Source organism: Ahaetulla prasina, chromosome 11 (assembly GCF_028640845.1).
Source record: "Ahaetulla prasina isolate Xishuangbanna chromosome 11, ASM2864084v1, whole genome shotgun sequence".
Classification (NCBI taxonomy): domain Eukaryota; kingdom Metazoa; phylum Chordata; class Lepidosauria; order Squamata; family Colubridae; genus Ahaetulla; species Ahaetulla prasina.
The window spans coordinates 30,820,903-30,844,695 of NC_080549.1; the positions used below are offsets into that span (position 1 = coordinate 30,820,903).

Below are 23,793 nucleotides of genomic sequence, written 5' to 3' on the forward strand. Positions count from 1 at the left end.
GGAACCTGGGGGGGGATTTTGCAGCTCTGCTCCCCTTCCCCACCACGAGGCTCCCCGGCTTCCTCCTCCCAAGAGGGGCTCCCCACTCAGCCTGGCCTCCCTGCAAGAGCCCCCTTGCCTGGCCTCTGCGTGGGAAAGGCTGGCAGGGGAACATGGGACATGGGCTTCCTTCCTTCCCGGATCTCTGAAGGTGGAAATTGGATTTTGCAGATCAGCTTTTTCATCTGCCACACGAGGGTCCTGAGCTCCCCTTCCCTCCTTCCTCCCTCCCCTCCCCTCCCCACATGGGCTGAGAGGCAGCCTTGATTTCTCCATCTCTTTTCACTTGGTTTCTTTCTAATGTTTCTCTGTGTTTTTGTCTGTGTGTGGGGTTTTTTAACTTTGCAAAGTTCTGGTAACTAAAGTTTTTACTTTGGTTCAACTTTTTTCACCAAAGTTGATTTTGATCTTAGAAACTGGCTGCACTTTTGCATCAGCCCTTTTGTGTGATGCCTTCGAGGATTAGCTTTCAAAATAAAGTAATTTTGGTCCCAACTCAGCTGGCAGCTATTTCAGATCTGTGACATCTATGCAAAGAAATATCAGATTTATTTTTTCTTCAGCCACAAGTGCTGTGTATTCCCTTTGGGGCCACTTTCAATCATGGAGGCCCCAAACCTCTCAGTTCTAGATGACCGATTTAATTCCATCTCTGCCTCTGTTATTATGAATCACATGAGGATTATTTCCCTTTCACTTCTCTCCAGAGAAATGCCCAACAATCTCTGAGTCCAAGAATTAGTTGAATTATCCAGGGATCCCTCCTGAGAGGGAGAATTATGCTAAAAGTTTCAGCTCTGCTGTTTGGCCAAATCTTCCAGGGGAGACTTTGGGCAGAGAAATAGGGAGTTTTGGGACAAGCAGAGTCTGTGCTCTTGAATGTCCGTCTCTCTCCTTTCCAGATGAAGCTGAGAGTTTCTCTGTGTTGAGAAAAAGCAACTGGATGTTCCACCTTCTGAGAGTCCTTCTAATTCTAATTCTTCTAATTCTTCTTTAGAAAAAGGAAAGGGATTCATTGATTCACCCTATGAATTATGGACTTCCTGCTTCTGCTTCTGCTGCTGCTGTTGTCCCATCCAGTCTCTGGGAAGCTGAGAATGAAATGCCCGCTGAGTTTGGAGCACCAGGATGGAAAACAACCACAGAGCTTTTACAGCCCAGGAGACCATCTCATTGCTATAGTCATCAGTGGAGAGGAAATATCACACGTAAAGTTGCTTTTCAACGTGGCTCCTTCTTTTCAGTTTGTTTTCCGTGATTCGTAAGTCATTCACGGTGATGGAGTTGCACTCCCTCCATTCTAACACTCTCCTTCTTTTCTCTTTTTTATTTTTCATTTATTCCTATATTGGGGAATATGTCTAATTTCCTGAATGATTTTGATTTCTATGGCTTCTCTCTTTGGTCTGATTTTGTGAAAGAGATACAAATCCAAAAATGGGTCTGAAAATGAACAGACTGCAGATTATTTTCCGCTCTCAGTTCAATCCTTAATTTATCACTTGAATAATGAATTTTATTTAAAGTAGTGGTGGAATCAGTTGTAGTTCTTGTACCTTAGCCAATTTCCATATTTGTGTAACTGATCATTGGTTTTGGATCAATGTTGGCTTAAGGCTCAGTAGGCTTCTGGAGGATTATATATTTAAAACAATATTTGTTGTTGCTGTTGATTATAATAGCATCTTTTCTACAATAGGAATGTTTATGGTTTTTCATACGGCTTACGATTCATTTTCAACATTCAACTGATCAACAAGAATTCCCAGTTCCTGCACAATCTCACACTGGGCTACAACATCCATGACAACCATTTTAGCACTTTCCGCACTTCAGATGCCTTGCTGGACATTCTCTCCACTGGAGAAGCCAATGTCCCCAACTACAGCTGTGGAAGGAAGGAGAACCTTCTGGTTCTTCTTGATGCAGCTGCCAAGGCCATCTCCATCCAGATGTCAACATTAGGAGACACCTACAAAGTCCCACAGGTTTGTGTGTGTTTTTCTCCCTCTGGTAAAGTGAGGGGTGGGTGGTGGTGGGTGAGCAATAGATGCAATCATGTCTTCTCCATGGAATTCAAGAGCTGCTTTTCTCCATATTAGCAAAAAGGTCAATATTTTACTTGATTATGTTCATATTGAGATTAATCATAAAAGGCCTAAAATGCAAACCATACATTCTCTGGAGAAGACATTCTACCAACTATTTAACTGATCAAAAAATATCCCTGATGGGAGCAAAGTCTTGGCCGGAAGCTACTTTAAAAGGAGTAAATCCTGTGCTACTCTGAATTGAGTTATTGTAGGCTACTTCTGCAAAAGGTAGTAGGTCCGCCCAATTGTCTTGTTGATAGTTAATGTAACAACGTAAATATTGTTCTAGTACCGAGTTCGAGCGTTCACAACTTTCATTAGTCTGGGGATGATGGGAGGAGCTTAATCCTTGGGCGGAGCCAATCAGTCGCAAAAACTCTTTCCAAAACTGCGAAGTGAATTGAACTCCTCGATCTGAGATGATGCGTTCAGGAACTCCGTGGAGTCTATAAATGTGTTGCACAAACAACTTTGCCAGAGTCTTTGAAGAAGGTATTTTGGAACATGGAATAAAATGGACTTGTTTGGAGAACAGGTCTGTGACTACCCAGATTACAGTATTGCCTGCACTTTCGGGCAGTTCCACTATGAAATCCATGGATATTTCTTTCCATGGAGCTCCTGGCTGGGCTACTGTTTGAAGTAATCCAGGAGGTTTTCCTGGAGGCCTTTTAGATGATGCGCAAACAGGGCAACTTGCTATATATGATTGAATGTCTTTTTAAGACTCGGCCACCAAAATTGTCTTTTAAGAAGGTGCAAGGTTTTCACAAACCCAAAATGTCCTGCCATTTTAGCATCATGGCATCGTTGTAGGATGGTTTCTCTGAGTGATAGAGGAACATATAGTTTTGCTCCAATCCAAGCCAGTCCGTCATGGAGCGTGCATTCATGCGAATGAGCCAAGAACCAGTCATCTGAGTTCAAAGCTTCCTTAAATAACTTAGTTAATTCATCTGGTAGTGATGTCTCGGTTTTGGTATGGCTTCGGGTTATAGCCGGAGCTGCTAATTGCTGAATGGGAAGTATTGGGCGTACCACCTCGGAGCGTGTACCATTGTATGGGGGCAGAATGAAAGAGCATCTGCCAAAAAGTTCTTTCCTCCGGGAATGTAATGTAAAGTGAAATTAAAACGGTTAAAATATTGAGCCCATCGGGCTTGTTTAGGTGAAAGTTTTCTAGGAGTTTTCTAGGAGTTTTTAGTTTTTAGTTTTTAGTTTTATTTTTGTGATCAGTCCAAACTTCAAAAGGATGATTGGAACCTTCTAAGAATTGTCTCCAAGTGCGAAGAGCCCAATGAACTGCAAATGCTTCTTTCTCCCAAATAGCCCACCTTCTTTCAGTTTCAGTCAATTTTCAAGAAGTGAAAGCACAAGGTTGTAGTTTACCACCTGCATAGTTCTGGAGCAAAACGGCTCCGACCGCTACATCACTAGCATCTGCTTGAACCACAAAAGAAACATCCATGTCGGGGTGTTTAAAAATAGGTTCAGCAGCAAACAGTCATTTCAACTTTTCAAACGCTGCTTGACATTCCATTGACCATTCAAGAGGTAATGATGGTTTGGGATTTGTATCTCCTTTAGTTTTTAAGAGGTTAGTGATTGGCAAAGCAATTTGAGCAAAGGAGGGGATGAATTGATGATAAAAGTTCGCAAATCCCAAGAAACTTTGCAGCTGTTTGCGTGTGCGTGGGGGGGCCCATTCCAAGACAGCTTTCACTTTCTCTGGGTCCATTTCCAATCCATCCGCCGATATGCGGTACCCTAAGTAGTCTATTTTTGTTTGATGGAAATCACATTTGGATAGCTTGCAATAAAGTTCTGCGGATAATAACTTTTTGAGTACTGCTCTTACTAGTTTTATGTGTTCTTCCGTTGTTTCTGTATAGATAAGTATATCGTCAAGGTAAACAAGAACCCCTTTAAACAAGTGTTGATGGAGTATTTCATTTATTAGTTGCATGAAAACTGCAGGCGCCCCCTGCAGTCCAAACTGAAGTACTCGAAACTGAAAGCATCCCAGGGGGCAGTTGAAAGCTGTTTTCCATTCATCCCCTTCCTTTATGCGAACTCTGTAGTAAGCCTCTCACAGATCTAATTTGGTGAAAAACTTTCCTTTCGCTAGATGCGCTAACATGTCTTTCATGAGCGGCATGGGGTATACGTTTTCGGCGCATATGGCATTCAGGTTTCTATAGTCAACTATAAGACCAAAGGAACCATTTTTCTTTTCTCGGAACATCACTGGTACGGCCACACGAGGCCTAGCCGGTTGGATAAACCCCCGCTCTAAATTTTTGTCTATAAATTTACGTAGCTCCCCCAATTCTTTTTGGGTCATGGGATAAGCTTTTGGTTTTGGAAGCTTTACCCCTGGAAGTATATCTATTGCACAGTCAGTAGGCCTATGGGGAGGTAGAACATCTGATGCTTTCTCACTAAAGACTTCTCGCAAGTCCCAGTATTCCTTAGGTATCCTCTCCTCCCCTTCTATCCGTTCTGTCATTGTCCCCATCACGTCATGGGGCACGGCCACGGTAGATTCCCCCTTGGTGTCTCTTTTCTCCCTTCTTGGCGTCTTAGAACAAAAATGTAAGACTCCCATCTTCCAGTTAATATGGGGTTCCACTTCCGCAGCCATGACAGGCCTAGCAACAGAGGTTGGTCCATCCCCAGGGCTACTATGAAGTTTAGGACCTCTCGATGGTCTCCCACCATCATTTCTATGGGTTCTGTTACAAAGTGGGCGGGCCCTTCCCCTGCCACAGAGCCATCCAACTGGGCAAAGGCTATGGGCCTACATAGGGTTCTCAGTTTTAGTTCCATTTTCTCTACTACCTCGGGACTGATGATGCACCTAGTACACCCAGAGTCTAGGAGCGCTAGCATTTCCCCCTTATTACCCGAAGAATGGACATGCAGTTTGACCGGGATGTTCAAAGGACCCCATGTCCAACTCACCACAAGATCTTCATAGGATTCTGACGTGGTTTCGCTGTCCTCGGATTTGGTCGGCGTTCCACGCTCCTCACTGATGGGAATGGCCTTCTTGGCGACGCCTTCTCCCACCTTTGCCAGCTTTCGCGCCTTAGCAGCTGGTTTCACCGGTTCCTTTCCACCACTAGGGGTCGTCTTTGGCACCAGCTTCACCCGACAGTCAGCTGCTCGGTGGCCTTCTTTTCCACATCTGTAGCACGCAGTCGAGCGTTGCCTCCCACTCTCCGACGTAAGGGCGTCCTTTGGAGGGCCTCTAGGGAAATGGGCAGGGTTTGGCCTTCCGGTGCGCTCTGCTCGGCTACGATCCTTCGCTAGCTCGATTTCCATCTCCGCTGCCAAGGTGTACCAGCCGTACAGCGTGGTTGGAGAGGCCTGTGCCCGGCACAACGCATACAAATCCCCATTCAGGCCATCTTTGTAAATGTCCACAAGGGTCTCCTCTGACCATCCCCTCATCAAGGGAACCAGATCACTGAACTTCTCGTTGTAGTCAGCCGCTGGTCTCCTCCCTTGCCTGATGGTTTTCATCCGGGCTTTGGCCTTCTGCTCTGCCAGGGGGTCCTCGAACCTCCTCCTCAGTGCAGTCATAAAATGCTCGTAGTTTTGCAGTAAGGGGGAGTGGCCGCTGTATAATGACACAAACCACGCAGCTGCTCTTCCTGTTAGGTTTTGGGTCACAGCTCTAACTTGCGCTGCCTGTGACCAATAATCTTCCCCCCAGTCCATCATATGGTTATTCACTAACGCCAGGAACAGTCTTAGCTCCTTGGCATTTCCATCGAATTTCCCAGATATGGGGGGGATTTTAGGCTTTTTCCTTCCTCTGCGCAGCCTCACTTGGCCAGCAGGCGGCGTACGCCCTCCATCCGACCCATCTGTCTCTGAGAAGGGGATTTCTGGTTCTGGTTGTTCCAAAATTTCTACGCATTGGGAAACTCCCCCAGTTGCTCCCCTGGTAATTTCTTCATCCTCTTCTCCCTCCCCCCTGTAGGACTGAATTGGCGCGCTGCTTGCCTTACTTTCACCTCACGGTAAAGACGCAATGCCTCATCCAACTGGAGCTTGTCTCTGATTTCCTGCTCTTCTTTCCAATCTGAAAGTCTAGCTTTCCCCTTTTTTCTTTTAGTTACTCCAGAAGGAAGCACTTCAGGATCTGGTTGCCACCTTTTTTCTTCCAGCTGTAATTGCTCCATCCACCGGACTCTGCAATCCTCCAGTTCAGGGTTAAAACTGACAGAAGAAAAACCTCCGGCCGCCTCCTCCTGTTCAGCAGCTGGCTGGCTTCCCATCAAAGTTTTTCTGTAGACCCCCTCGGTATTTTGGTTAAAATACTGGTTGGTCGGCATGCTGTGAGATCCAACTTAATGTCAGGCTGCCTCTGATTATATCTAGGAAAGAATACACCTTGACTTCATTTGTAAATAAAGAAAAGTACTTTTACTAAATACATCTGGACTGCAGCAGTATAAAGTTGGATCTGAGACAAAATATGGCTAACATTCCATATCCCCTCTATTTCTCCCTCCTCTTCCCCAAGAGGTCATCAGGTCTGGTCCAATGCCAGCTCCTTCTCGGCCCCCCGTGGTAATCTTCTTCCGCCGGTCTCTGGCTGTAAATCATCTCAGGAATGCAATGTCAGTTGAAAAGCTCGCGCTCTAACATTCTTGCTGATTACAAACCATCAATCTCCCCTCCCCTTGATCTCATGTCAGACGACACTCTTAAAGGGCCCTCTCTACTTAACCTGAATCCATGAGCTATTTACATTACACATAAAACCCCACTGCAATCTAACTACTGAATATAAAGTGTACAAAAGGATGTGAGGATTGGAGTGGAGGCTGACATCCACAAAGAAGAGGAGGTCAACCTATTCTCCAAAGTATTAGAAAGCAAGATAAGAAACAATGGATGGAAACTAATCAAGGAGAGAAAGAACCTAGAAATAAGGAGAAATTTCCTAATGGCGAGGAATGGAACATCTACCCTTCAGAAATGGTGGGTGGTCCATCACTGGAGGCTTTCAAGAAGAGGCTGGACAGCCACTTGTCTGGAATAGGTTAGCTAGACGCAGATTAACAGAGTTGGAAGGGACCTTGGAGGTCATCTAGTCCAAGCAGACCCTCCACCATTTCTGACAGATGGCAGTCCAGTCTCTTCTTGAAAGCTTCCAGTGATGAAGCTCCCACAACTTCCAAAGGCAACTTCTATTCCATTGGTTGATTGCTCCCACTGTCAGAAAATTTCTCCTTATTTCCAGGTTGAATCTCTCCTTGATCAGTTTCCATTCCTTATTCCTTGTCTGGCCTTCAAAGGCACTTTGGAGAATAGCTTGATTCCCTCTTCTGTGTGGCAGCCCCTCAAATATTGAAAGATGCTCTCCTGTCTCCCCTGGTCCTTCTCTTCACTAGATCAGCCATGCCCAGTTCTTGCAACCGTTCATTGTATGTTTTAACCCTCTAATCCTCTTGGTTGCTCTTCTCTGCACCTTTTCTAGAGTCTCAACATATTTTTTATAGTGTGGTGACCAAAACTGGATGCAGTATTCTAAGGTGTGGTCTTACTAAGGCTTTATAGAGCGGTATTAGTATCTCTCTTGATCTTGATTGTATGCTGTTAATGGAATTTAGGATTGCATTGGCTATTTTGGCTGCCGCTGCACACTCTTAACTCATATTTAATTGGTTGTCCACTGAGACTCCAGGATCCCTCTCACAGTTACTGATATTAAGCCTGGTTTCACCCAATCTATATGTGTCTAGGGCCGTGATGACGAACCTATGGCATGCATGCCACAGGTGACATGCATAGCCATATCAGTGGGCATGCGAGCTCAGCTCATTTACAGGCCTTCTGGGCCCACCAGAAGTAGGGAAACAGTCTGTTTCCTGCCTCTGGAGGGCCCGGGGGTGGTGGGGAAAGCCCGTTTTTCTCTCTCACCTGGCTCCAGAGCCTCTCTATGACTCTGAGGAGGGCAAAAACAGCCTTCTCCATACACACCCGGAGGCCCTCCAGAGGCCAGAAATGGCCCGGACTCCCTGGAGGCTGGGAACAGCAAAAAACATCACTTCCTGTCCAACCGGAAGTTGGGAAATAGGCCGTTTGTGGCCTCCGGGGTGTGTGTGAGAAAGGCTGTTTTTGCCCGCCCCAGACTCATAGAGAGGCTCTGGAGCCAGGTGAGAGAGAAAAACAGGCCTACCGGGCCATCATTTGCCAGGAGTGGGGGGCAGCGGGATGGGTCGTGCCTGCATGCACGGGGGCAGGGCACATAGAATTATGGGTGTGGGAATGAATACACGCGACACCCCCCCCGTCCCCCTTGGCATGCAATGGCAAAAAGGTTAGCCATCACTGGTCTAGGGTCTCCTGCTTGAGCAGGGGGTTGGACTAGAAGACCTCCAAGGTCCCTTCCAATCCTTTTATTTTGTTATTAGTTTTGTTATAGGTACACAAGTTTAGCATGCTAAATTCCTATTGGAACATGCTAATTTACAAGTCCCCCCCCCATGTTCTCATATCAATGTGATGTTTAGAATAGAATAGAATTTTTATTGGCCAAGTGTGATTGGACACACAAGGAATTGGTCTTGGTGTATGTGCTCTCAGTGTACATAAAAGAAAAGTTACCTTCATCAAGGTACAACACTTACAACACTTAATGATAGTCATAGGCTACAAATAAGCAATCAGGAAACAGTATCAGTATAAATCGTAAGGATACAAGCAACAAAGTTACAATCATAAGTGGAAGGAGATGGGTGATTGGAACAATGAGATTAATAATAGTGCAGATTTAGTAAATAGTTTGACAGTGTTGAGGGAATTATTTGTTTAGCAAAGTGATGGCGTTCGGGAAAAAACTGTTCTTGCGTCTAGTTGTTCTGGTGTGCAGTCCTCTATAGCATCGTTTTGAGGGTAGGAGCTGAAACAATTTATGTCCAGGATGTGAGGTATCTGTAAATATTTTCACAGCCCTCTTTTTGATTTGTGCAGTATACAGGTCCTCAATGGAAAGCAGATTGGTAGCAATTATTTTTTCTGCAGTTCTATTTATTTTATTTTTATTTATTTATTTATTTTGTCACACGATATATATAAGCAAAAGCATGAAATAACTATACAATATATAAGAATATATATATAAGTATGAGTATGTAATAACTATATTAATTGGATATAACAAAAGGAAACAATAGGACAGGAATGGTAGGAATGTTTGTGCTCTTATGCACGCCCCTTAGAGACCTCTTAGGAATGGGGTGAGGTCAATAGTAGACAGTTTTTGGTTGAAGCTTTTGGGTTTTTGGGAAGAGACCACAGAGTCAGATAGTGTATTCCAAGCATTAACAACTCTGTTACTGAAGACCTATTTTCTGCAATCAAGATTGGAGCGGTTAACATTAAATCTATTGTGTGCTCGGATATTGTTGTAATTGAAGCTGAAGTAGTCTTTGATAGGAAGGACATTGTAATAGATGATTCTATGAGTTAAACCCAGGTCATGTCGAAGACGGCGTAGTTCTAAATTTTCTAAACCCAGGATTTCAAGTCTGGTGGCATAAGGGTTAGGGTTAGGGTTAGGATTAGGGTTAGGGTTAGTTCCTCTGAAGTCTGTGTCTGTCTTGTTGGGTTGCAGAACCGAACCAGACAGTTATAGAGGTGCAAATGACAGACTCAATAATTCCTCTGTAGAACTGGATCAGCAGCTCCTTGGGCAGTTTGAGCTTTCTGAGTTGGTGCAGAAAGAACATTCTCTGTTGTCCTTTTTTGATGATGTTTTTGATGTTAGCTGTCCATTTTAGATCTTGCGATATGGTAGAACCTAGAAATTTGAAGGTTTCTACTGTTGATACTGTGTTGTCTAGTATTGTGAGAGGCGGAAGTGTGGAAGGGTTTCTCCTAAAGTCTACCACCATTTCTATGGTTTTGAGTGTGTTCAGTTCCAGATTTTTTCGGTCTCACCACAAGGCTAGTCGTTCAACCTCTCGTCTATATGCAGATTTATCACTGTCTCGAATGAGACCAATTCTCATTGGTCTCATTGGTTGTGTCATCTGCGAACTTCAGTAGTTGACAGATGGATTGTTGGAGAAGAGAAGAGAAGAGAAGTGGGGAGAGCAAACAGCCTTGTGGGGCCCCTGTGCAGGTATCTGATGTGATTCTGCTTAGCTTCACCTGCGGCTTCCTGTTTGTTAGGAAGCTTGTGATCCACTTACAAGTCTGTTCCGGTACCTGTAGCTGGTTTAGCTTAGTTAAAAGAGTATCTGGAATGATAGCATTAAATGTTAAACTCTACAAAGAGGACCCTTGCATAGGTCTTTGGAGATTCAAGATGTTGTAGGATATAGTGCAGAGCCATATTAACAGCATCATCTGTTGATCTATTTGCATGGTATGCAAATTGCAAGGGGTCTAACAGCGGATGGTTTTCAAGTGGGACAGCACTAGCCTTTCAAAGATTTTCATGACTACAGATGTTAGAGTAACTGATCTGTAGTCATTCAGTTCCTTGATGGTGGGCTTCTTCGGCACTGGAATGATAGTAGAGCATTTTAAGCAAGAAGGAACATAGCACATTTCTAGTGATTTATTGAATATACGGGTAAAGATGGGGGCCAATTGGTCAGCACAGACTTTTAAGCAAGAAGCAATCTTGTCTGGGCCTGGAGCTTTTCCTGGCTTTTGTCTGTGAAATAGGTCTTGTACTTCCTTTTCTGTGATCACTAGGGGTTGTGAACCGAATGGGATGGGGTCAGTTGTAGGAGGCTGGCTATTGTTGGTGTGTCTGAGATGGGGGTTGTGGAGATAGGTGGCTGTAGTTTCCTTTCACCTGCAGTAAAACACATTCAGGTCATCTGGCAGTTGTTGATTTCCTTCAGCCTGGGAAGGAGGTTTCCGTAGCCGGTGATATTTTTAAAGAGTTTTCCACATGTTTGCTGGTTCATTTGTTGAGAACTGATTCTTTAGCTTTTCAGGGTAGCCTCTTTTTGCTGCTCTGATCTCCCTTGTTAGTGCATTTCTGGCCTGATTGTACAGCATTTTATCATCTTTTCTGTAGGCTTCCTCTTTGGAACGACGTAGCTGCTTAAGTTTAGCTATGAACCAAGGTTTGTTGTTGCTGTATATTCACAATTTCCTTGTTGGTACACATAGGTCTTCACAGAAGCTGACATATGATTTGGGGCTTCAGAGAGAAACCACTAAGCAGAACCAACCCAATCGCAGCCTCTGAGAAGCATCTTGGGGTGGACAAAAGGACTCCAGCTGCTGCGCTCAGAGCTGATTTGGGAATTTACACAATTTCTGCTTTGTGTAAATTCAGAAAAGATGGATATTGACATAAAATGTAGTCTATGGAACTTGACAGACTCCAAAAATTGTGGCTGTTAGAACAGACAAAATTTCAATCAAAAACCTCTTGAATTATACAACTGAAAAATTGTATTAGGAACTGAGGCCTCCCTGTTTCTTGAGTAATTAATGAATTAATAAGAATAATTAATCCAATTGCGATATATTTTAGGGGTGATACCGTAATATGATTTACATTTTTATTGTTTTTTAATTTATTTATTATTTTCCACTTTTATTATACAATCTTGCTAATAATTTGTCTTTAATATTTTAAACAATGTCTATTTAACAAATTATTATAATACATTCATGAGAACCAGGCTGGATTTATTAAAATATAACACAGCATTCTTCATTGCTTTTTCAGATCAGTCATACAATTGCTTCAGAGCAGGGGTCACCAATCTTTCGGATCTCAGGGACCACTAAATTCATAATTTTAAATCCCGAGGACCACTAATATGAATTTTTTAAAAAGATAAATAGCATTATAACATAAAAAATGCAATATAAAAAATGCAAATAATTTTTCTGCGGACCACCAAAATTTTCTCGCGAACCACCAGTGGTCCATGGACCACTGATTAGTGACCACTGCTTCAGAGGGTCTGAGTGATCAGAGTAAATTCCCCTTTTTCTACCGGATGTTCCCCAAAGAAAGGATCCAGTATCCAGCAATTGTCCAACTGCTCCTCCACTTCAGATGGACCCTGATTGGCCTCTTTGCTTCAGACACAGAGAAGGGAGAGAATTTCATGAGGACTTTCCCTCCTATGCTTGTCAGGAATGGAATTTGTGTTGTTATATCACAACAATTTTCACAAATGGAACATGCAGCCCCCCTCAGGGAGGCCCTCTCTAAGTGGAGACAGGTCAAGGTGGGTCTGATTGTCCCAAAGGTGCTTTTTCAAGAGGCAACTGGACTTTCTGGTTTTGCTTCTCATCCAGAGCCGAAGAAGCTTCTTGGATGAGAAGAGAAACGTCTTCAAAGAAAAACCAGAAAGTCCAGTTGCCTCTTGAACAAGCACCTTTGGGACAATCGTGACTTGGATGGCTGAGAATCTCCATAGATATAGATGGGTCTGATTGCAAAAAGTTGTAGGAGTGATACAGAAATATAATTTATGTTTTTTTATTCTTATTCTTTTTTATTTCATCTGTTTCTTGTATCCCATTTTTATATACAGTGTTGTTAATGCTCTGTGCTTAATATTCTGTTTCTTGCTATGGCATAATTGCTAATCAACAATAATTTATTTGATTTGTTCATCAATACCAAGTTGAATTTATTAAAATATAACACAGCTTTCTTCCTTACTTTTTCAGATCAGTGCTACCATTGTTTCAGAGGCTCTGAGTGATAAAAGGAAATTCCCCTTTTTCCACCAGATGTTCCCCAAAGAAGGATTCCACTACCCACAAATTGTCCAACTGCTCCTCCATTTCCGATGGACCTTCATTGGCCTCTTTGCTTCAGACACAGAGAAGGGAGAGAAATTCATGAGGACTTTCACTCCTATGCTTATCAGGAATGGAATTTGTGTTGTTATATCACAACAATTTTCACAAACTGAACATGCAGCCCCCCTCGGGGAGGCCCTCTCTAAGTGGAGGCAAGTCAACGTTTTTGTTCACTTCATAGAAGTTGATTCCATCTGGGACAGAATTCTTCCTTTCCATGAAACGCTTCTACGTTTGCCAGAACCCATTGAAGGGAAAGTCTGGATCCTCACAAATTTTCTATGGTATGAAATAAAGAAGCACAGACTTCTCAAATACATCCATAGTATTTGGAACTTTGTTTATCTGGGAAAAGAAAGGCCAATGGATGAGGCCTTTGAACCCTATTTCTTTCTGGAAGAAAAGTTTCAAGATCCTTATTTTCGCTGTTCTCTTTCAAAGAACGTCTTTTCTGCCAAAGGCCGCAGAAGATGCACCCAGAAAGCCCCACTGGAGACCCAGGAGAAAAGGAAGAGGAAAAGGATCCCAAATCACTATCAACATTACACTATACTGAAGACTCTGGCCCAGGCCTTGAATGCTGCTTATTCCTCCAGATCGAGGAGGGGAAGGAAGGAGGGAGAAAAGAGGCTGGGGTCTCCAAGGCTGCAGCCGTGGCAGGTAAGGGGTCCCAATATGGATCCATTAATCTTAGATCAGTGGTGGGTTTCAAAAATTTTTACTATCAGTTCTGTGGGTGTGGCTTGGTGGGAATGACATGGTTTGGTAGGCGTGGCTTGGTGGGCGTAGCAGTGGAAGGATACTGTAAGATCTCCATTCCCACCCCAATCCAGGGGAAGGTTACTTCAGAATCCCCATTTCCTCCCGATCAGCTGGGAATTGGGAGGCAGAGAATAGATGGTGGTGGGGCCAGTCAGAATTTTTACTACCGGTTCTCCGAACTTCTCAAAATTTCCACTACCGCTTCTCCAGAACTGGTCAGAACTTGCTGAAACCCATCTCTGTCTTAGATCCTTTGGAGAATGAATCCAGAGGAGAAGGAGGGGAACCATCTCAACAGATCTGGCCAATTCAATTACTCAGGAAATAATGGTTCCAAAGACTAAATATCATTACATTTTGATATTTAGCACTTTGAAAATGCTGTATTCTTGAAATAAATTCTTGTATGTTTGATTTTCTGATTAGCATTGTGGAATTTTAACTTTATAAATTTGGAGGAGACCCTGAGACCATCTAGCCCAACCCCTCCTCTCTGCAGGAATCCCAGTTAAAGCTTCTCTGACTGAAGGCTGCTCCGTCTTTGCATTCAGATAATCCATGAAGAGGAGACTGAGCTTCTCTGCTTTACTGGCTCAGCTCTAAAACAGCTCATCCTTTTATGATATATTTTTCTCTCATTCAGCTAAAGTCTCCTCTCTTGTAACTGAATTCATTTTTCCATGTCTGACACTCTGAAATATTAGTGAGCAGAACTTACGCTTGTGTGTAACCTGTGTCAGTGAGTGGAAGAGGGCTGTATCCTCCCTTCTCCAACCAAGAGATTGTGTCAGTTGGAAAAGGGGCTCCCAGACTCCTCCTGATCTTCAGCTCTTCTCCTTGTGGTCTTTCTCCTTTGATCTCTTCCTTGCCTTCATTGTCCTTCCCTGAAGTTCATGTAGATTTTGTGCAAATTCTCCTCCTGGCATGGTACCTGCAAGGGGACCTGGTCAGTGGTGGTATTCAGCCAGTTCATACCAGTTTGGGTGAACCAGTAGCAGCAATTTTAACTGGTTAACCGACCTGGTAAATGCCATCTCTGGTTGCCCCCTCCCCCTCCCAGTCGCCTGGTTGCCCCACCTGCCCGCTCAACACTCACCCCACCCATTCACTCGACGCTCGCCCTGCCCACCCCCACCCTATATATGTTGCCTTCCTCACACAGCCCAGCTAATTGGCTTCCCAGTCGCCTCCGCACCTCCCCCGCTCTGCTCAGCTCACCAAAGGTAAGCATGCCACCTGCTCACCCTTTGCCTTGGGTCAGGGGCCGGGGCCCAGGGACGCTCCATTTCCTGAGGCCCTGGAGCCTCTGCCCTTTCGCCGCCCGCCTCTTTGCCAGCTAGAACCGAGCCATCAGTGGTGGCTGGCAGTAGGCTTCTTGCACCAAAAACTGCTCGCCTCCACTTCTCGAATGGACTGAAAAAGAGCTTCAGTTCCGTCACCCCCATCGCTTCCCTGTTCTTCGTGCTGGCTGTGCACGCTGCTGCTCAGAGGACCGTCCTCCACCCCAGCAGAGGCTTCTGGGAGGCTTCTTCCCCAGAGAAAAAGAGGCGGCTGCTGCAGGCATCTCGGGACAAGGGGGCAAAAAATGCGGGCAGGCAGGGAGTCCAGTGACGATGGCTCAGCCCTGGCCTGCCTTCCCTGGCAGCCATCTGCAGGAGGAAGGTAAGGTCGCTGGACAAAGAAAGAGGCGGTTGAGGATGGGGGTGGGGAGATTGAGTAAGGGCTGGGGCCTCTGAAGGAGGGGAAACGGAGAGTGGGCAGCCTGCAGGAGGAGGCCTTTGACAGATTCTGAGTTCAGCCACTTCAGACCTGGGCAGAAAATCATAGATCTTTTTCCTACTGGGTTCTGTGGGCGTGGCTTGGTGGGGGGGGTGTCATGTGACTAAGTGGGAGTGGCCAAGTCGATGTCACTCACAGCAACGCCCCCTGAAGTGGTAGGAAAAATATTTGAACACCACCACTGGACCTGATCCTTGAGTTGGGGTCTCCCCAAACCAGAAGGTTCATTTCCTGAGATGCTAATGGCTGCATTTGCCTTCTGTTATGTATTCATGTATGTACCTTTAAATATTTGAGCGGGAAATCAGCACGTTGCTGATTGGACGAAGCCACCAGTAGAACTGTATAAAAGGAGAGGTTTTTCCCCCAGCCTGTTGCTGGGTTCACCCTATATTAAAGAGCTGTTGTCACTACCCTGGTCTCCAGCCTCGTTACTTCCAGAACTTAACACTGGCGGCGAGGTGGGATCTCGAGGCTAAGGAGAACCAGAACCGAGCTGAAGCACGATGAACCCGAACCCAGAAAAGCGACAAAGGGGACCGAGGCGAATCACGGAAGCTGCGGAGGTCAACACCAGCGCCAACGCTGCAAGTTTAAGGCGACATGTCGGTGCGGAAGAAAGGGCACCTAGCTCAAGTTTGTCGAGCGCCCAACCTTCCGCCGAAAATTCAAATCGGCCAATCAGGCGCGGAATCGGCAAGGCGACCCGCGATTGGCTCAAACAAAAAGGCGGATTCAAACCAAACGACTGTGGTCATAGGGCGCCTCACCCGTGGAGAAGATCTTCACCAAACCAAAATAGAGAGTACGGTGCCGCAAGTAGACACGGGATCAGCGATCACCATCATGTCCTGGGACACTTTGGCGAAGTCACTGCCGTCAGTCGCGGCGCCACCTGCAAGCACAACGGCTACGAGTCCACGACTACCAAGGGAATCGCATCCCTGTTCGAGGACCACCTCCGTCCGAGTCGATGGACCACACAAGAAGACCCTGCCCATCACGATCGTCGAAGGACCCTGCCCAGTCTGTTGGGACTAGACTGGTTTCGTGCCCTGGGCATGGGAGTGACTGGCATCTACAGAAGTGACTGTAACCTGAAAGACATTCTCTTTGAGTTCGAAGATGTCTTCAAGGACTGCCTGGGCAAGTACAAGGGGACCCCTATTTCCTTCAACTTAGACCCCCAGGTAGCTCCCATTAGGCTTAAGGCGAGGTGAGTCCCTTTTGCCCTAAAACCAAAAATTGATAAGGAGCTAGATAAGCTCATAAATCAGGGGATTTTGGTGCCAGTCGATCACGCAAAGTGGGAGGCGCCAATTCACCCAATAAAACCAGACGGGTCAATTAGAATTTGCGCTGACTACAAGGCGGCTTAACAAAGCCTTACAGAAAAGCGCTTACCGGTTCCGTGGTGCAACACTTGCTGCACTCTTTGGGGCAAGGGCAAGTCTTTGCAAAGTTAGACTTGGCCCAAGCCTACCAACAACTGCCCGTGAAGCGCCGCACAGCGAAGCCCAAGCGATTGTAACTCACAGGGGTGCCTTCAAGTGCACCCGATTACAATTTGGGGTGAGTGTGGCACCAGGGCTGTTCAAAACCTAATGGAGCGACTTCTGCAAGGGCTCCCAGGGTAGTTCCCTACTTGATGATGTCCTGATTTCAGGGGAAAGCGTAGAGGAATTGGGGGCGTTTGAGAAAGGTTCTGGGCATTTTCGGACAGCGGATTAAAAGTCAAGGTAAACAAATGCCAGATAGGGGTGAATCATCCGAATTCTTGGGCTACCGGATAGACAAGAAAGGAATTCACCCCACTGAGAGCAAGGTCAAGGCAATTAGAAAGGCTCCAGCGCCCAAAAACAAAGCAGAGCTACAGGCATTCCTGGGCTAGTGAATTTTACGGTCTTTTAAAAACAAAGCGACCGTTGCTGAACGCTGCATAGGCTTTTAGGAAAAATACTGTTTGGTCTTGGGGAAAGTCGGAAAATAGGGCTTTTGAGCAGTAAAAACCTGCTCTCGTGACAGCCTGCTCATCCAATATCATAACTCATTGCCCCTAGTGCTGGTTTGCGATGCCTCCCTTACGGGGTGGGGCTGTACTCAGCCATAGACTTCCAAGCAGCACAGAAGCCCCTATAGCTTTTACTCTAGACGATGTCCTCCCCAGAGAGGAACTACAGCCAATTAGATAAAGCACTAGCCATTGTGTCAGGGTGAAAAAATTCCACGAATATGTTTTTGGGCGGATTTTGAAATTGTGACTGACCACAGACCGCTACTAGGGATACTGGCTGGCGACCGCCACCTGTGGCTTTTCACACGATTGACCCGATGGACTATTTTCTTAGCGCTTACTACAAGCTGCAGCATCGACCAGGAAAGAAGTGGGGCATGCAGGCGCGTTAAGCAGATGCCCACTACCAGGGCGATCGAAGACCCCACTCGGGGCGCCCATCCTGCTTATTGACTCTTTGGACTCTGGCCCAGTCACATCTAAGGAAGTGGCTCGGCATCATACGGGACATTATGTTGAGGACTGTACTCGGTTGGGTACAAAGAGGGTGGCCCGCTGAGGCGAGCGCTTTAAGGAATTTGTTAAAAAGCGTGATGAGCTCTCGGCTCAAGGGGTGCCTGTTATGGGGTGATCGTGGTAATCCCGATAAATTAAGGGAAAGGTACTGGACCTCCTCACGAGGTCACCCAGGGATCGTAAGGATGAAGGGCTGGCAGAAGCTATGTGTGGTGGCCACTCATGGACTCAGAGATTGCTGAGAGGGTAGGAAATGCCAGGCTTGCCAGAGTCAGACCGCTACCCCAACGGCCCCAGTCAGGGAATGGGAAAAACCCCAAGGGCCCTGGTCAAGAATCCACATTGATTTTGCTGGCCCTTTCCATGGCCAAACTTTCCTAGTGGTTTCTCTAAATCAGGGTGTCAAACTCGGCCCTGCAGCCAACTGCCAGGGTCAGTTTTATTGGCCCACTGCAATTTTGAAAGTATAACTGAATATGGCCCTTTTCCGTTCCCGGTGGTTCGCGTGGTTCGCCTCACGCTGTCCTCCCATGGGCATTGGAATAATGAAGGGAGGCGGAGGAGGCGCGAGCGGGAAGAGGCTGCTGGCCGTGCCATGGCAGTTTACCTCGCCTTCCTCGGTGCCGCCTGGGCTCCTCGCGCCTCCCATGTTGGACATGCGTGGCGGCAGTGACAGATCAAGAAACAGGTGAGGAGGCGGCGGCGGAAAGAGGCTGCTGGAGGCCCGACCCCAGCAGTTCTACCTCGCCTTTCAGCCGCCTGGCGAGGCTCCTCGCGCCTCCACCCTTGGGCAGGGAATAACGAGAGCGGAGGAGGGGGCGGCGGAAAGAGGCTGCTGGCGTGTGACCCACAGTTCTACCTCGCCTTCCTCGGGCCGCCTGGCGAGGTCTCGCCCACCCCTGGGCAGGAATGAAAGGAGTTTCAAGTTCATACCAAATACAAAACAAAAGCCAAGATCAGGGTGTCAAACCTGGTCTCTTTAAGACTTGTGGACTTCAATTCCCAGAGTTCCTCAGCCAGCTTTGCTGGCTGAGGACTCTGGGAGTTAAGTCCAAAGTAAAGACAAGTTTGAACACCTAACAGATGAATGAATATGAAACATTTTCCCTTAAATGAAGATGATATCCACATATTGTAAACTGCACACTTCCTGCTGTCTGAAATCAAGTCTGCTTTTCCAAAGGCAGACCTTTCTGCTAAAAAGGAGAAATATGTTTCTGTAATTACATCTCTTGTGACAGAATTCAACCAGCGTTTTCAAGATTTTCTGTCATTGAAAAACAAATCAAGCTGTTCTCGACCCCTTCCTGGTGGATGCAGAAGAAGTGGAGGAGAGTCTGCAGTTAGAACTGATTGAAATGCAATGTGATGATTCTCTGAAGAGTCAACATCAGCTTCTCTCCTCCTGACTTCTATCAGAGTTTGGATCATGCCAAGTTTCCTCTGATGAGGCGCCACTGAGCCTGTTCGGCTCAACATACATATGTGAACAAACATTTTCTCTGTTAAATCAGAACAAAGCAGACTGAGATCCAGAATGACTGATAGCCATCTCTGTGAAGTCCTTCGTGTCTCAACCACCAAACTTTCGTATACTTAAGCCTAAACTGTGCATAGGGACTACCCAGACGGCTGAAAAAAGTGATTTCTGACAGGTTCTCACACTTTTGACCATTCCTCACACTTATGACCAGTCATCATTTATGCCTGTTGCAGCATTTTGTGCATAGGGACTACTCAGAGGGCTGAAAAAGTTATTTTTGACCTGTCCTCACACTTTTGACTGGTCCTCACACCTACAACTATCTTTACATTTTGCACCCTATCTTGTAACCGTGAAGAGAAGCAGTTGTGAAATGAGTGATATAGTTGTTAAAATGCTGCAATGGGCATAAATGTGAGGATGGTCATAAATTGTGAGGACTGGTCAAAATCCCTCTTCCACTCAGTCACATGAGAGTTTCACCAGTCACATGACCACCAAGCCACACCCCAAAATAAGACGCCCACAGAACTGATAAAAAAATTAGGTTCAATGGTTGGCCACATTGATCTCCCTTCTCCAACCGAGAGATTGTGTCAGTTGGAAAAGGGGCTCCCAGACTCCTCCTGATCTTCAGCTCTTCTCCTTGTGGTCTTTCTCCTTTGATCTCTTCCTTGCCTTCATTGTCCTTCCCTGAAGTTCATGTAGATTTTGTGCAAATTCTCCTCCTGGCTTGGTACCTGCAAGGGGACCTGGTCAGTGGTGGTATTCAGCCAGTTCATACCAGTTTGGGTGAACCAGTAGCAGCAATTTTAACTGGTTAACCGACCTGGTAAATGCCATCTCTGGTTGCCCCCTCCCCCTCCCAGTCGCCTGGTTGCCCCACCTGCCCGCTCAACACTCACCCCACCCATTCACTCGACGCTTGCCCTGCCCACCCCCACCCTATATATGTTGCCTTCCTCACACAGCCCAGCTAATTGGCTTCCCAGTCGCCTCCGCACCTCCCCCGCTCTGCTCAGCTCACCAAAGGTAAGCATGCCACCTGCTCACCCTTTGCCTTGGGTCAGGGACGCTCCATTTCCTGAGGCCCTGGAGCCTCTGCCCTTTCGCCGCCCGCCTCTTTGCCAGCTAGAACCGAGCCATCAGTGGTGGCTGGCAGTAGGCTTCTTGCACCAAAAACTGCTCGCCTCCACTTCTCGAATGGACTGAAAAAGAGCTTCAGTTCCGTCACCCCCATCGCTTCCCTGTTCTTCGTGCTGGCTGTGCACGCTGCTGCGCCAGAGGGACCGTCCCTCCACTCCAGCAGAGGCTTCTGGGAGGCTTCTTGCCCAGAGAAAAAGAGGCGGCTGCTGCAGGCATCTCGGGACAAGGGGGCAAAAAATGCGGGCGGGCAGGGAGTCCAGTGACGATGGCTCAGCCCTGGCCTGCCTTCCCTGGCAGCCATCTGCAGGAGGAAGGTAAGGTCGCTGGACGAAGAAAGAGGCGGTTGAGGATGGGGATGGGGAGATTGAGTAAGGGCTGGGGCCTCTGAAGGAGGGGAAACGGAGAGTGGGCAGCCTGCAGGAGGAGGCCTTTGACAGATTCTGAGTTCAGCCACTTCAGACCTGGGCAGAAAATCATAGATCTTTTTCCTACTGGGTTCTGTGGGCGTGGCTTCATGTGACTAAGTGGGAGTGGCCAAGTCGATGTCACTCACAGCAACGCCCCCTGAAGTGGTAGGAAAAATATTTGAACACCACCACTGGACCTGATCCTTGAGTTGGGGTCTCCCCAAACCAGAAGGTTCATTTCCTGAGATGCTAATGGCTGCATTTGCCTTCTTTCCATGAACGTCTCCCTGCTGACTCAGATTCAGTTTCCAGTTAACTAGGATTTTGAGATCATTTTCATAAACATACTTAACAAGTTTGGTATCCCTCAACTTTCTTCCAGTCCATCATTAATCTTTTTATATGAGATTTTATTGTTTGTCAAGTCCTAGTTGCTAAAAATCAGGTATTTTTCTACTGCTTTTTAATCATGCATCCTTCTCTGTGTGGAAATCATAAATATGTTTTTGAAAACTTAATACTACTCTCATTAAATTTCATTTTATTCAAAAAGGTAGAAAACAAACTTCAAAAAATAAGACTATTACAAAGACAAAACAAAATTAGATGAAACATTTTTTAAAATTGTGCATTAAAAAGAGATAAAACCACATAAGCATATGTTGCTTACCAGCTGAATACTGACAGATATATTCTAGCAATAATAATTTATCCCCCTTGCAAAATAGGCCCACAATTATAAATTACACATCTATTTGCAACCACTTGACTTGTCATCTATCTGCTGTATATAAAAAACATAGTTAACAGGCAATCCAACAATAAAGTTAAATTTCAAAACTTCAAAACTGTCTGTTATCTGCTATTATATTTAACTCTCAGACAATTTACAGGGGCTTCTTATCTACCACAAACCACAGACCAGACCACAGACAATCATTACCTGTGATCCATCCAGAATCTGTCCAGGGTTAAACATCTTTCTTTGATTTTTTTTTATAAAAATATTTTTTTACAACAAACAAACATAAAAATCTCATCCATCCAATTAGAATGTGTTGGTGGGGTGTTTACATATCTTGTGCAATTTCAAAATAAATGTCTCTTTCATTCATCTGTCTTACATTGTCCAAGTCTCTTACTCATTCAATTTTTAGTTAAACAATGGTATTTTATCTAATAACATTATTCATTCCATTCTCCTAAATTAGTTTAATTCAAATTACTTCTCTTGATCTCAACCTTTTTTAACTCTTTTCTAGCATATCTTTCCTTCTAACCAGTGATGAAATAAATCCCATATTTTGTAATATTGCTTATCTTCTTGTTCTCTAATTTCAAATGTCAATTTACTCATCTCTGCTCATTCCATCATCTTCCTAATAATTTCATCTTGCAAAGGTAATTTCTCATTTTTCCAATTTTTAGCAAACACAATCCTTGCTGCTGTAATAATATTCACAATCAAATATTTTAAATCTCTACTATATGTTTCAGGTATAATTCCCAACAAAAAAAAGCTTCTGGCTTAAAGTCTATATGATTTTTAATCATTTTTTCCAACCATGTATGTATTTTAATCCAATATCTTTTTGCTTCAATGCATGTCCACCACATATGGTAATTTGATCCAGGTATCTGATGACACTTTATTTATTTATTTTATTTATTTATTTTGTCAAACACAACAGTATATATAAGTATAAGCATGAAATAACCATACGAATTGGATACAATCAAAGGGAACATTAGGACAGGAACGGTAGGCATGCTGGTGCTCTTATGCACATCCCTTACAGACCTCTTAGGAATGGGGTGAGGTCAACAAGTAGATAGTCTTGGTTAAAGCTTGGTTAAAGCTTTGGGGATTTTGGGAAGAGACCACGGAGTCAGATAGAGCGTTCCAGACATTAACAACTCTGTTACTGAAGTCATATTTTCTACAATCAAGATTGGAGCGGTTCACTTTAAGTTTAAATCTATTGTGTGCTCGTGTATTGTTGTGATTGAAGTTGAAGTAGTCTTCGACAGGAAGGACATTGTAGCAGATGATTTTATGAGTTATATTCGGGTCATGCCGAAGGCGACCCAACATTTTTCAGATTTGTCCTTGAACATTCTAGCAATTCTTGTCAGGGGTAGATGCCTCCTGTAAAACATCTTATACAAATTCTCCTTATATGCTGTAGACATTGTCATTTTATAGTTATGCATCCATAATTTCTGCCATGCCTCTAAATCTATCCCATAACCAGAATTTTTCCCCCAGGCAATCATTGCCTCTTACTTGTTCTTCCTCCAATTTGACCTCTAATAAATACATACAATTTCCTAATCAAGTTATCATATGTACCTGTTAAAATCTTATCAAAACTCATCATGTTATTATAGAAGCCTTCTGTTTTAGAATCTTTATCATATCTGGAGTGTATTTGCAAATAAGAAAACCAATTCATTTTTATGCCTTCTACTTCTAGTTCTAGCTTAGTTTTTAACTCACCCTTTTCATTCAACAATTCATTGTACCCAACAATTTGTTCCTTTCTAAATGTTATTGGATATGAGAATGCCTCAATGGATAATACCCAAATTGGAATTTTTAAAAAATGGCTTTTCTTTATCTTCTCCCAGTTTGATAACAACACCTCTCTAACTAGATATCTTATAAAATATTCCTGTGTTTTAGCTTGCCCATACCATAAAAAGGCATGCCATTCCAGTAACAAATCATGGCCTTCC

General features: G+C 44.9%; 2 protein-coding genes across 2 annotated transcripts in view; one reads left to right on the forward strand and one right to left on the reverse strand.

The window, feature by feature from the left end:
* Positions 1–23,793, reverse strand: part of LOC131204986 (uncharacterized) — a 218,388-nt gene that overhangs the window by 52,735 nt on the left and 141,860 nt on the right. The window lies entirely within an intron of this gene.
* The window catches only part of LOC131183919 (vomeronasal type-2 receptor 26-like), a 67,299-nt gene that overhangs the window by 5,317 nt on the left and 38,189 nt on the right, over positions 1–23,793 (forward strand). Inside the window, exons 2-4 of the mRNA XM_058154695.1 lie at positions 1,037–1,300; positions 1,739–2,027; positions 12,813–13,607. Of these exons, the coding sequence (XP_058010678.1) occupies positions 1,074–1,300; positions 1,739–2,027; positions 12,813–13,607 (1,311 nt within the window). The 5' untranslated portion in view covers positions 1,037–1,073. The remainder of the gene's footprint in view (positions 1–1,036; positions 1,301–1,738; positions 2,028–12,812; positions 13,608–23,793) is intronic.